The sequence below is a fragment of the Polypterus senegalus genome, chromosome 10, assembly GCF_016835505.1.
Source record: "Polypterus senegalus isolate Bchr_013 chromosome 10, ASM1683550v1, whole genome shotgun sequence".
NCBI lineage: Eukaryota > Metazoa > Chordata > Cladistia > Polypteriformes > Polypteridae > Polypterus > Polypterus senegalus.
This window is the reverse complement of record NC_053163.1, coordinates 37,099,921-37,113,645: the sequence shown is the minus strand read 5'-3', so window position 1 is coordinate 37,113,645 and position 13,725 is coordinate 37,099,921. Positions and strand designations below refer to the sequence as shown.

General features: G+C 36.7%; 1 protein-coding gene across 1 annotated transcript in view; it reads left to right on the top strand.

Moving 5' to 3' along the window:
* The window catches only part of ddx47 (DEAD (Asp-Glu-Ala-Asp) box polypeptide 47), a 41,957-nt gene that overhangs the window by 6,417 nt on the left and 21,815 nt on the right, over positions 1-13,725 (top strand). The window contains exon 2 of the mRNA XM_039765722.1: positions 7,213-7,306. Within this exon, the coding sequence (XP_039621656.1) occupies positions 7,213-7,306 (94 nt within the window). The remainder of the gene's footprint in view (positions 1-7,212; positions 7,307-13,725) is intronic.

Genomic DNA, 13,725 nt, shown 5'->3' with positions numbered 1-13,725 from the left:
TCTCGTCTCCCTGCCAAGATTTTTTTTATAAAAGAGAGATGTTACTCATATCCTTAGCCCAACATCCACATGTCATATGTGTTTACAAAGTGTGTTTTAATACATTTACATGTGTTTAAAGTGTGTGGGAGGGTTTTTTTTAAAGCTTAAACTATAAAAAAAATGTTTATTTAAATGTCTTTCTATATCGCGCATTTTCACCCCTATCGCTGATGGGTCTGGAGCCATTTCCGGAAAGGCGGGGGATCACTGTATTTTAAATTGCATTTGTCTTTCATTATGTAAAATACGGAAAGAGAGATTGAGCAAGAGCAAGCAAAGCTTAATGACTGGCCACTATATAAAAAAAAAAAGTTTGGAAAATGAATGTTGCGGTTTCATTGATTTTGATTTTTAGGTTTATGTTTTTTAGGTTTGATAAGATCTAGGTATTCATGAAGTAGTTCAATTTTGAAAACAAAAAGCTGTTTCCTTAACTAACCTTTATTTTATTTTTCTGTCAAAATATACCATGTTTGTACACTATATAGAAAATGTGCATATATGTGTATGTATGGTGTTGCTGATCTTCACCCTTTCAGGTGTTTTGACAATATATTGAGATGTCTACAATAATGCATTTTGAGTCAAAAAAAATTGCAATGTCTCACAATGTCAATTTAAGTCCATATCACTATGACCAAATTGCACATTAATATTGCTTTAGTGTCATTTTAAGAATAAGTTGAAAAAATAAGTAACAAAGCATTTTGCAGCATTTACATTAATACAAATTTTTAGTGCAAGTTCTAATTTGCATCCAAAATTGGGTTATGAATATCAGTGAGAATGAAACTTGTTTGTAACTGAAGGGCTGTCTTTAGTAATTTGTATTTACTCATTAAAGTTCACAAGTTAGGGACAGTTTGGGAAACACTTAATAGGGTAGCTTCTGTGTCACATAAGAGCTGGGACTGAATGATGTCTGAAATTCACATTGTCATTTCGGAACACTGATGATGTATGATATCATCACTTATGCAGAGAGGTGTGTTTTTTGAGGGACATGGAAAGATGGCTGCGGTAGGTTGGCACCCTGCCCGGGATTGGTTCCTGCCTTGTGCCCTATGTTGGCTGGGATTGACTCCAGCAGACCCCCGTGACCCTTTGTTCGGATTCAGCAGGTTGAAAAATGGATGGATAGAAAGATGGATTATGAATAATTAGCGGCTCAACCCACACACCACATATAGTGTCTACACAGGTGGTGTGGGGGCTTTAATTCACACTCTTCCTGCTGTGAATATAGCTCTTTAAACTATGCTGTAGTTTTCACAAATGCCCAGTTCAATTAGATAGATGTGAAGACTCCAGTTGCACCATGATATAGACTAAAACAGTTGTACCGAGACCCTTTGGAAAGGGTGGTCTTGCTGCAGTACCAGGTGAATCCTGAAGCAGTTTGCATGAGGTACGAATGTAATTAAACACGGGCACGATCAATCTCCATGAAATTCTGTGCATTATGGGTGAAATTATGTATGCTGTGGTAAACATGCTTATGTGCCTTCTCTCGGTAATAAGGAATGTCATTCACAACATAATTAGTGGAGAGTTAACATGGAGCATCGAAAACAATAAAAAGGTGCAATTAAGAACACACACAGGCACAAATGTAGCACAATTAGCATAAAACAATACCAGTCAATTAGTGCAAGCAAAGCACCTGATCAGGCTTGTTGCTCTTTTCTCTAGTAATTGGGATGATCAAAACTCATACACAGGCAGTGAATGATAATCAGCAGTGCCCTGTGAGACTGACAAGCACACCACCTAATCTTGCACTATGAAAGTAAAGCATGCGGGTGAAGTGGGGCGTCATTTCAATGCACATACTAACTTTGACATGAGCATTAAATTTTAATCATTACATTTTAATGAATCAATTCAAAATGGAAATGATTTACAAATATGCACAAGAGTTAAAACAGCAGTCATGTCATTTGGGATAAACCCAGTTGAGATTATGTTCATATGCTGGCTTCTTGAAATTAAATATGATATCATATGTTTGTATGAAGCTTAACCTGTTAGATCTATTGTCATAAAACTGAAACTCATACCTTCAGTCAAGCCATCTTTCTTTTGTAAACTCGCCTGTTTCAGAAAAGTCCTTTTTGTACTAAGTGTAGTAGCGAATAATTCCACTTGTTCAATAATAGGGTTTTGCTTACACTTCTGTATTTGGTAAATACAACAAATAATTTGGGAAAATGGAGCAGTGCGCAAACACAATTGTTGCTGACCGTCTATGATATTTTCTCCCTAGAAAAAATGTTTCTGCCCAGTGAAATACATTTGTTTATTGATAACAGTGGGATGCAAATGTTTGAGCAACCTTGTTAATAGTGATTATTTTCCTGTATAAATTGTTGGTTGTTACGATAAAAAATGTCAGTTAAATATATCATATAGGAGACAAACACAGTGATATTTGAGAAGTGAAATGAAGTTTATTGGATTTACAGAAAGTGTGCAATAATTGTTCAAACAAAATCAGGCAGGTACATAAATTTGGGCACCACAAAAAAGAAATGAAATCAATATTTAGTAGATCCGCCTTTTGCAGAAATTACAGCCTCTAAACGCTTCCTGTAGGTTCCAATGAGAGTCTGGATTATGGTCGAAGGTATTTTGGACCATTCCTCTTTACAAAACATCTCTAGTTCATTCAGGTTTGATGGCTTCCGAGCATGGACAGCTCTCTTTAACTCACACCACAGATTTTCAATTATATTCAGGTCTGGGGACTGAGATGGCCATTCCAGAATGTTGTACTTGTTCCTCTGCATGAATGCCTTAGTGGATTTTGAGCAGTGTTTTGGGTCGTTGTCTTGTTGAAAGATCCAGCCCGGCAGCTTCAGCTTTGTCACTGATTCCTGGACATTGGTCTCAAGAATCTGCTGATACTGAGTGGAATCCATGCGCCCCTCAACTTTGACAAGATTCCCAGTCCCTGCACTGGCCACACAGCCCCACAGCATGATGGAACCACCACCATATTTTACTGTAGGTAGCAGGTGTTTTTTTGGAATGCTGTGTTCTTTTTCCTCCATGCATAATGCCCCTTGTTATGCCCAAATAACTCAATTTTAGTTTCATCAGTCCACAGCACCTTATTCCAAAATGAAGCTGGCTTGTCCAAATGTGCTTGAGCATACCTCAAGCGGCTCTGTTTGTGCTGTGGGCTGAGAAAAGGCTTCCTCTGCATCACTCTCGCATACAGCATCTCCTTGTGTAAAGTGCGCCGAATGGTTGAACGATGCACAGTGACTCCATCTGCTGCAAGATGATGTTGTAGGTCTTTGGTGCTGGTCTGTGGGTTGACTCTGACTGTTCTCACCATTCGTCGCTTCTGTCTATCCGAAATCTTTCTTGGTCTGCCACTTCGAGCCTTAACTTGAACTGAGCCTGTGGTCTTCCATTTCCTCAATATGTTCCTAACTGTGGAAACAGACAGCTTAAATCTCTGGGACAGCTTTCTGTATACTTCCCCTAAACCATGATGGTGAACAATCTTTGTCTTCAGGTCATTTGAGAGTTGTTTTGTGCCCCCCATGTTGCTACTCTTCAGAGAAAATTAAAGGAGGAGGGAAACTTACAATTGACCCCCTTAAATACTCTTTCTCATTATAGGATTCACCTGTGTATGTAGGTCAAGGGTCACTGAGCTTACCAAGCCAATTTGAGTTCCAATAATTAGTTCTAAAAGTTTTGGAATCAATAAAATGACAACGGTGCCCAAATTTATGCATCTGCCTGATTTTGTTTGAACAATTATTGCACACTTTCTGTAAATCCAATAAACTTCATTTCACTTCTCAAATATCACTGTGTGTGTCTCCTATATGATATATTTAACTGACATTTTTTATCGTAACAACCAACGATTTATACAGGAAAATAATCACTATTGACAGGGTTGCCCAAACTTTTGCATCCCACTGTATGTTTAGTTTGCTAGAAAGTTTGCAGTGTGAAGCACAACTATACTAAGTGGAAATTGAAACAAAGTAACGAATCATCCCCAGATTCGAAACAGAACAAATGGACTGAGTGCAAAAATGGCTTATGATTGGAAACCTTTACTACTTAAAAGTGGACGTTTTCTGTAAGTTTTAAAACTTTTCATTTGTGACTCTGGTACTCATTATTAGCTGCATTATAAAATTCAAGAGTGAGCTAGTTATTTTTTAAAATTTGTAAAATGTGCTTCACTTTTAAAGGCTGTTTCATTTGACAAAATCTTGTAGACCATAATTGTGAATAAATGACATTTACTTGAGAAATTCAGCGCTAATCCTTTATCACTTCTGGAGTGCTCAACAAGCATTTTATATTCAAGGGTAGCATTATATACAGGATTGTAATTATCTCTTTACTCCATAATTTGTAGCAAATTATTGAACTGTTACTGAAATTTTCAAACTACTGACCATTTCCCTCAAACCAAGTTAAAAAATAAGTAGGATTGTCGCATTCATTTGTAAATTTTGCATATATTCAGGTATATATTAATACATAATTAAGGAAAGCTAAATTAAACATTTAAATTCTCACCACTCAGCTTTGCATTACTTTCGGCTCAATGATGCAACATTGTAAGATTCTCCTATTTTCTTCCATCTAACTTGGCTTTTTGTGCATCATTTCCAAGAACTTTCAACTTGTATTTTTGTTAGATAGTGACAAAGAACAGTCTTCTAAATTCACTGAAGAGTGCCATTTTTGACCGGTATGAAGATTAAAGGTGCTAAAGTCAGCCTTACCTTTTTCTATGCTAGGTAGAATGCCCAGGGGTGGCTGGGCAGTCTTTTGACCTGGAGTGTGTTTGTGTGGGGTTGTTTGCTTTTTTTTGTGCTCCTTGGCCATCTGACTATAGGATTGCACATAATAGACTTAAAAACTTATCTTCAAATTAGAATTCTACTACTTGTGCATCTGTCTTATATAGATGTATATTGATTTTTTATTATTTTTTATATATTTATTTAGTTAATATGAAAATGTATCATAGAAATAAAAATGTTATTTTGTCTGAGATGGAGAAGGAAATGAATGTGCCAAGTCTTGTGGGTGTGTTACATGTTGGCAGCTGAAGAAGCTGGAGGAAAAGCTCAAGTTTTCTTCAAATTAGGCAGTATGCTGTGCCTTGGCAACACACTCTTTGGAATTAGGAACAGGTGTGTAATGTTTGGCCATCTGATCTTGCTCCTGCGCTGGAACAAAATGAACAAAGTAGATAATTAATTGATGCTTGCATTTGTTGTAATGGAGAACCAAGTATGTTTTCAGGATGTATTATTTTCTTGGCAGGTGACCTGAAAGTTTAATGTTTAGTTTTGAAAACAGCCCAATAATGGGCTCCTTGCAAGCATCAATAGTCTTATTTGAAAGTGTCAGTGTACCTACCAAAAATTTTTAACCCGTTTCCAAACAGCTAAATAAAATAATTTGTAAACGTGAAATATTTCAGTTTCAGCTGTTGGTTCATATTATGGCAGAGCGGTTCACACCTTTACAAATAAACTGTTCGTGTGCCATAACTAATTATCTTATCTAATGAGATATGTATCAAGACAACACAATTAAATATTGGCTTGTGATGTTGTCTTACATCTTCAGAGTTCAGGCTTTGACTCCTGTCAGTGCCTTGGGTGTTTTCTACCTGGACTTTCCTGAAGTATCCCAAAGACATGAATGTTTAGTTAATTAATGTTGCTAAACTGGCCCATTTGAGCGAGTGAGTGCACCCTGTTTTGGACTCGCACCCGATCTACTGCTGGTTCCTGTTTTAAATCTAATGCTGCCAATGCAAGTCGAGCACAGAAAACCAGTAAATGAAATAGGTTTCTAGAATATAATACCCATTTGTAATATTACATTTTGAGAAAATGAGGGCTAGGTTTGTGAGAGTTTCCTTTAAGACAGTTGTCCATGAATCAGTTATAGATCATAAGGCTCCATAATGTCTTCATTGTGCTCATTCTTTTTATAAATCTTAAAGTCTTCCTTGTCACTGTTTTGGAGACTTCTAACCAGCTATAAAGGATTTTAATGAAATATTTTATTGCCTTTTTTCATTTTATCTACATTTGGTGCTGAAAATGTGTTATAATAGCTTTGAATACAGAATGAAGTACATATTTGTTTTTCTTTATTGTGCCTGCTTCACTTTTTAGTCTCCTTTTATAATGTCTCTAACTGCTTCCTTCTTGTTTGTAGCCCTATTGGAGCTATGCTCCATGTTGTTGTTTTTAATAATTGTTTTCTTGAGTTCTCCATTTATATTCTTTGTTTAATAATTTCTTACTGAATGTTGCTTTGGCCTTTGCAGTTCAGATTTTCAGATTTTGCTATTGCCTGTCACCATAGGAGTCGAATGAAATAACTATTAGGAATAGATACTGCATATATATTGGTAACCAATTGATGCACTAGTACTGGGCTTTTGCTCTTTACCATAAATCTTGTTAAGAGCTTTGGAGTCAGTGCCAGTAACTTATCCTCATAACATAACCAGTCGTTTGCTTTGTTTCATTGTGAACATTTTTTTTTTCTATATGCATCCTATTTTCTGACAGTAAATAACCACATAGTTGTAAGTGACCACAGTTAAATACTCTGAACTTAACATTCAATTCAAAGTCCAAATTCTTTTTGCTTTACTTTGTTTCATTTATTAGTTATGAGTTTTATGGTAACATTTACACATATTTACACATATTAAGACTGTATATAAGTCATTGGTGCAAAAGACTGTATATAAGTCATTGGTGCAACTAGAGCCCACTAACATTGACCCTTGGGTTCCCCTCCCTACCTTTCTCACAGTGCATGGAAGTAGGATGCTTTTGTTTTTTTGCTCTTTTTATAGTCTTACTAACACTTTTTTACATTTGTAGACACTTCTAACTTTCCTTTCTATTTTGGGTTATTGTCACTTTCATATTTACTTTAATACCAATGCCTTCTACTTTTCTGTGTATCCTGTTTTTTTTTTCTTTTCTTTTTTGATTTTACAATAGTGTAATGTTTATCTTGAATGTACTGAATACTGTGTTTCCAAATGTGTTTTTATTTTTAACATTTTTCTATTCACATTGTTTGTTCTTACCATTTGCTATAAAATAAATTTATAGATGATGTTTTTGGTCTGTTATCTGTCCATAGGGGGTGACCGAAGTACTGTGTGAAGCTTGTGAGCACCTGGGGTGGAAGTCTCCTACAAAAATTCAGATAGAAGCAATTCCTGTAGCCCTTCAAGGTAAGGCTTTTTCTCCTGTGATCCTTTCACAACAGAAGGTGGAAAATTAGTCGGAATGTATTTGCTTATTTACATGCATATTTACTGCTCTTCTCATCTTTAGCCAAGACAGACATTTTTTTTTTCTTTTTAGCCATTCTGGTGCGTGTTTGAGAGGGGCTTTGCTTATTGTCATAATACAAAACTTTATTTATTGTCTTTCTGTAAAAAAAACAAATTTCCTCCCCAAGGACAAAAAAATGCTGTCAGTTTAAATAGTTGAACCATTAATTTTAAAAATCAATAAATACCAAAATCATAAGTAAGGTGGCAGGGATTGTAATAATTGCAATTTCATGTTTTGAAATGTGATGTTTTTTGAAATTTGCAGCAGTATTTTATTTGTTTTGTTGGTAACATAGGGCCCTATGATTTCTGAGATACAGAAAACACTGACGGAATCATGGAATCAATGCATAAAAACAGATTTTAGTTTTAAAAATGGAAATATGTGGAATTTAGAGACCGAAGGGATGATACAAAACTTCCCAATAAATTAAATGATTGTATAATCTGTAGTTCTATCATTCAGATACTGTTTTCTAGTTTGTTGTTTTTCAAATGAACACAGTTCGTCCTAGAAATTCAGTCGTGCTTCTGTTTATGTGTGTATTTCCTGTATGGTTTCTCATTAAAGGCACACAAATTAGTCAGTTGCATGAGACAAAAATGTTGGAAGTGAGCAGTAACGGATACCCTATGTCGATAAAACTAAGAAACATGAGCTTAACTGTAGAAATGAGGGCACAACAGTATCCCGGCAACTTTTATGAATCCGGACAACAACTTTTCTGCAAGTGTTGGCAGCATACCATAGGCTGTACACAAAAAGATACCTGGAATGACCATGTCAAATCTAAAACCCATCTCAAGAACAAGGAGAAATTAAGAAAGATAAAGTGTTCCCCTTCAGGTAACTATAGATGAAACAACAAAATAGTCGGATGTAAGAAGCCACTTTGTGGCCATGTGAGTCAGACATACCACTTGAAATATGGCGAAGATGCGTCCTTTATTAGGCATTGTAAACAAGGAGGAGTACTGCTAGAAAATGAGCAGTCTTTGTCAAACTCTTTTTTTCCCCCATGTCATTGAACAACATATGGATGCCGTTCTTCAAAATATTTGTGGCAAGAAAATTTATGTTGTAGTTGATTAAAACTACTGCTAGCCGGGACCACATAGTTCTCAAATTCTCTAATTCTTTTATGTAGGCAGTTCTAATTGTACACAATGTATTTACTGTAAATCATTTAACAGATTAAAATGTATTTAACCGGTATTAACAGTCTATCCCGTAGAAAAATGTTATTGGCAAACGGGACTGGTTAGTAACGGGTTCCCTTTTAAAAATTAACAATGTTTCTGGATTTAATTAATGTTTTGCCTTGCGGTGACGAGGCACACAAGGTCCACTTTTGGCCCTTCCGTTATAAACTCTGCACCTACAAACCTGGGCAAAAGAGCAGGCTTCTCCCCAGATGCAATGAGCCTTTAAAAGTGGGTCTCTCTTTCTTTTTTCTGTTTAATTCCCAAAGTCTGTTCCCCCACAAACTCTGAGGCAGTAAACACCTGGTGGAATAGCTGGTTCAACATAGTAGGGTACCACACTGAACATATTCACCTCTACAAAGAGTTCTTTCTGGCTGAGAACAGATCAGCTCAGGCTGTTACAAATATCCTAGATCCTAAAAAGTGAAGTTAACCTTCATCCCAGAAGGATACCTCAAACTAGTAACAGCTCTTACTATTCTGGAAGGCACTCCCTGTCTTACTGTAGTCTCAGCATGAAGCATCATGGAGGATCTGGGCTCTTACCTGATGAACGGGACTACAAAATAAGGTTTAGTTGTGCTAGTGTGCTGTTTCATTAAAAGGAATGTAAACTGCCATTTCATTATTGTTTGTTTTGTTGTAGCTGTTGCTACTTTCTTGCAGTAAAAAAAAAGTAAAAACACAATCTAACCAAGGAAAAATAAAATGGTGAAAATCAATAAAAAACTGAATTTGTGAAAAAATAAAACTGATTCCATAGGGCCCTAGTAACACCTTTAAGACAAATGTGCATTTTTCTTTTATTTGATCAAATAGTTTTCTAAAAATTGCATAATTTTTCATCATATTATATACCTTCAACAACCTAACATGCATAAGCCAAAAGAATGTTAAGCCAAGTTAATTATTTTGCAGGAAGACAAAGCTTAACCCAGCAGTATCTAGCACAAGGCACAAAAAAACCCAAAATGAGATGCCAAGGTCAATGTAAAGCATACTTGGCAGATACAGTACTCTATGCTTAATTATGCTTAATCATGTCAGGACAATTTGGAGTACTATCTAAGATGTGTGTATTTTTGGTACATGTTAGGTAATCTGTAGCACCTTGAAAGCACCTCCATAGACCCCTGGAGATTGTTGATAACTTGCACACAAAAGCATCTTCCAAACTTTGGGTTTGGGTGTATCTTTCCTAATCTGATCACAATTTTTAACAACATTCACAGATAATGGTTGGTGGTAAATGAAATCACATATGTATGCGTATTCTATCCAATTATATTAGAAGATCAGAAGTAAAAATATGTAATTGCTACATTACTTGCAAATGTAATGATTAGACCAAGTGTAGTCATCATTGAAGGAAAGTGTTTTAACTTTAAGTTGTTTGCAAAATTTGTTCAATAAAAAGTTTCTTTATTTTGACTTGTTGACTTTATTCTCAACATTTCCACTTTAATCTCGACACTTATGTCAAGATTAAAGTCGACATTTCCACTTTATTCTCATAGTTTATTTTGTCATTAATGTAGAATGTCGTAGACTAAACTTCACCCTAAAATCAATGTTTAATTTAATTTACTAGATTTTCTCAAAACCTGTCATTAGTTAATGTAACACATTAAATGCTTTGTGTTAAGTGTTCCCCGACCCAGTTGTTAATCGCTACGTGCTTCTTAAACTGACTTCTTCTACACTAAGAGGAGGCGCAGACAGCAATCGCCACACAGAATACATTCACTTCATGATATTCTGCTGTCTAAAAATTTAGAATGCTAAGATAAATACTTGATATCATTTTCATGATGAAATGCATTAAAGCAGGTATTAAACATGCACGGTAGTGTGGCGGTAGTGCTGCTCCCTCACAGTAAGGGGTCCCCAAGTGTACGTTCAGTGTAGAGAACTTTATGGCAGGTGTGATGAGGCTCCAAAAACTGGATGTATGAATGGGTATTGCACAGGTTTAACTTAAATATTGTGTAGATGTTGGGTTTGTGATCCGGTTGGTCGGAGACACTAACACAGAATTCAGTGCATGTTCTTCTGAGCGGGCTTTCTTTAATGCATGCGTGCTGTCTCTGTCTGACGTACCAAACCCCCAGTTCCTATCCTTCCTTTTTCTTTCTCCACATAACCAATCACCACACGATAAACATCTTTGTGAGATTAAAACTAGTTATAAACTTAGACCATGGAGTGTTGCAAGGCAGGAGCAAATCCTGAATGGGCTGCCAGCACATCGCAGGGTGAATACGAGCAATACATACACTAGTAGGGTCAATATAGCATAACAAAACCTCACATCCTACATGACTTTGAAAGGAAACTGAAGCATGCTAATTAAACCCGACCAAAAAACCGAAAAGGCAGGGAACACCTGGGACCCCCTTAATGGGAGGCTGCAGTGCAACCTCCATGCCCCCACATGATTAATACATGCTTTAATGCATTTCATCATAAAAATTATATCAAGTATTTATTTTAGCATTCTAAGTGTTTAGGGAGCAGGAATATCATGAAATTAATGTATTCTGTGTGGCGATTGCTGCCTGCACCTCCACTTAGTGCAAGAGGAAATCGGTTTAAGAAGCACGTAGCAATTCCCATGGCTCGGGGAACACTTAACACAAAGCATTTAATGTGCTACATAACTTATGATGGGGTTTGAGAAAATCTAGTAAATTAAATATTCTTTTTAAGATGTAGTTTAGCTTACTATGTTCTACTTAAATGACAAATTACGAGAAGAAAGTCAACATGTGAACTTTAATCTCGTCATAAGCATCGAGATTAAAGTGGAAATGTCGAGAATAAAGTCAACATGTTGTCACACTATTACATAGTACCCAGGTACATTACACAGTATTGGAAAAAAAATAAAACAAGTACAACTTGGCTTGCAGTATTGTCCAGTAGTATAGAAACAGTATTCACACATTTGAACATAATAATGGTTCACATCTGACCTTTTAAAACCAAAGTATCTCCAGACAACAGACATGACTCCTTTTTTCAGCAAAAGTTCTTCTGTGTCATTATGTTCAACTTTATTGTCTGCTACAGCTTCAGTTTTGGAATGTTCTCTTTCCATTTGCACCGTTCAATACCTCCACTAACGCATGTACTCTGTTGCATGCGTGTTTAGCGGTGTAACAGTGAAAAAGGTCCCCCTTAAACAGTTTCCCGCAGCGCCACATTCCAAACGTTGTTTAGGCTATTTAAAACAAAAATAAAAAACGGGTTTTGGTATGGACCGGTATAGCTCCCAGCACTAGTTTGATCCTTCATGATATTATTTTTTCCCAGGAAAAAAAATGTTCTGCCCAATGAAAGAAATCCGTGACACATTCACTGGGTGTACATTAATATATTTAGTTCACTTGAAAGTTTGCTGTGGAAATTGAAACAAAATAAGGAGTCATCTCTTGATTTGTAACCAAGCAAAGTGATCAATAGCAAGGAAACATCTTGAGTCTAATCTTACAAAGGATTCTTGCTGTTTGGAAAACATTATGTGGTACTAGTTGCCGAGATAGTGCAGCTGAAAGTCTTTAATGACTACAGACTAGTGGCTCTGATCTTGCACATTATGAAGACTTTGGAAAGGTTACTATTGGCTCACTTGTATAACAGCTGTCAGAACAGTCCTGGATCTTTTGCAGTTTCCCTGCCAGAACCACCAAGGGATGGACGATGCCATAATTTATCTGCTGAACAGAACCTACTTCCATCTTGAGAAACAGAGTACCAGGATGAGGATATTGATTTTTGAGTTCTATAGTGCATTTAATACCATACAGTCCAAGTTGCCTCGGGGGAGGCTCTGTTCATTGAGGGTTGATGCCTGGAAAGTGGACTACTTAACTGTTAGATCAGTTTGTGCAGCCTAAGAACTTTGTGTTGGACATGGTCAAGAATAGCACAGGGAATTGTACTGGCTCCCTTCCAGTTTTCTGCTGTATGTCTCAGACTTCACATAAACACCAAGTTATGTTATCTTCAGAAATTTCCTGACACAACCATAGCTGGATGTATCAACAATGGGTAGGGGAATAAATACAGGACACCAGTGAAAGACTTCGTTGAATGATGCAAATTGATCCACTTACACCTCATCAGTAAGACAAAGAAGTTAATCGTTGACTTCACGAGTCCCAAGCCCACTCCTGTGCCGAGTTCTCATTGATGACGAAGTGTTGAGGACAAGTACCCTGGGGTGCATCTGAACCCACTGTCTTCAGTTGAAGTACCAGCACAGAGGCTGTATACAATAAGGGTCAGGGTCACCTCTGTTTTCTAGTATATGCAGGCCAGTCTTAAATGTTTTCTACCAGTCAGCAGTGACCAGTGTATTTTTCTGTGCTGTAGTATGCTGGTGAAATGACAATATTGCAGGTCATGCCAAGAGAGTAAACTAGCTGATTAAAAAGGCTAGTACAATCTTGAGGGTCAGGGTGGACTCGCTGGATTAGGAAGCCTCTAACTATTCTGGACAAATATCTCTCAACCCTTATATGAGGTTTTGGCTAAGCAGAGGAGTGCATTCAGTAAAAGACTGAGTCACATTTGTTACTCCACGGAGAGCTATATGTGGTTGTTTCTACCCCCAGCTATCAGACTTTATGATGAGTTACCTCTCGCTGGAGCTGGTATTGTTGCCTGTGTGCTAAATGGTACTTGGCTTGTTTAGAAGACATCTTGATAGTGACACTATGTGCAGTGTACTGTGCCAATGACATCTTGTACTGTAAAACTGTGACTAGTACTAATCACTTTACACTTGGTGAACACCTACACTTTGTTAATTTTCTTATAGATAATTCTTATGTATTTGAACCTTGTTAGCATAGTTAATATTAGGATAATTCTTGTTATATGTATATTTTTGCTGCTGTAACTCTGCAATTTCCTTTGAGACTAATAAAGCAGTTGTCTGTCTGTCAATCCATCCATCCATCCATCCATCCATTTCATTATAAGAAGAAAAGGCCTTCACATTTAACCTTTGAATGTGATGTTTCCATATGATATCCTGCTGTTTGATATCAAAGACTTTCTTCCTGAATTTCCCTATTGCCTCTTATCATGTTCCTCATTCT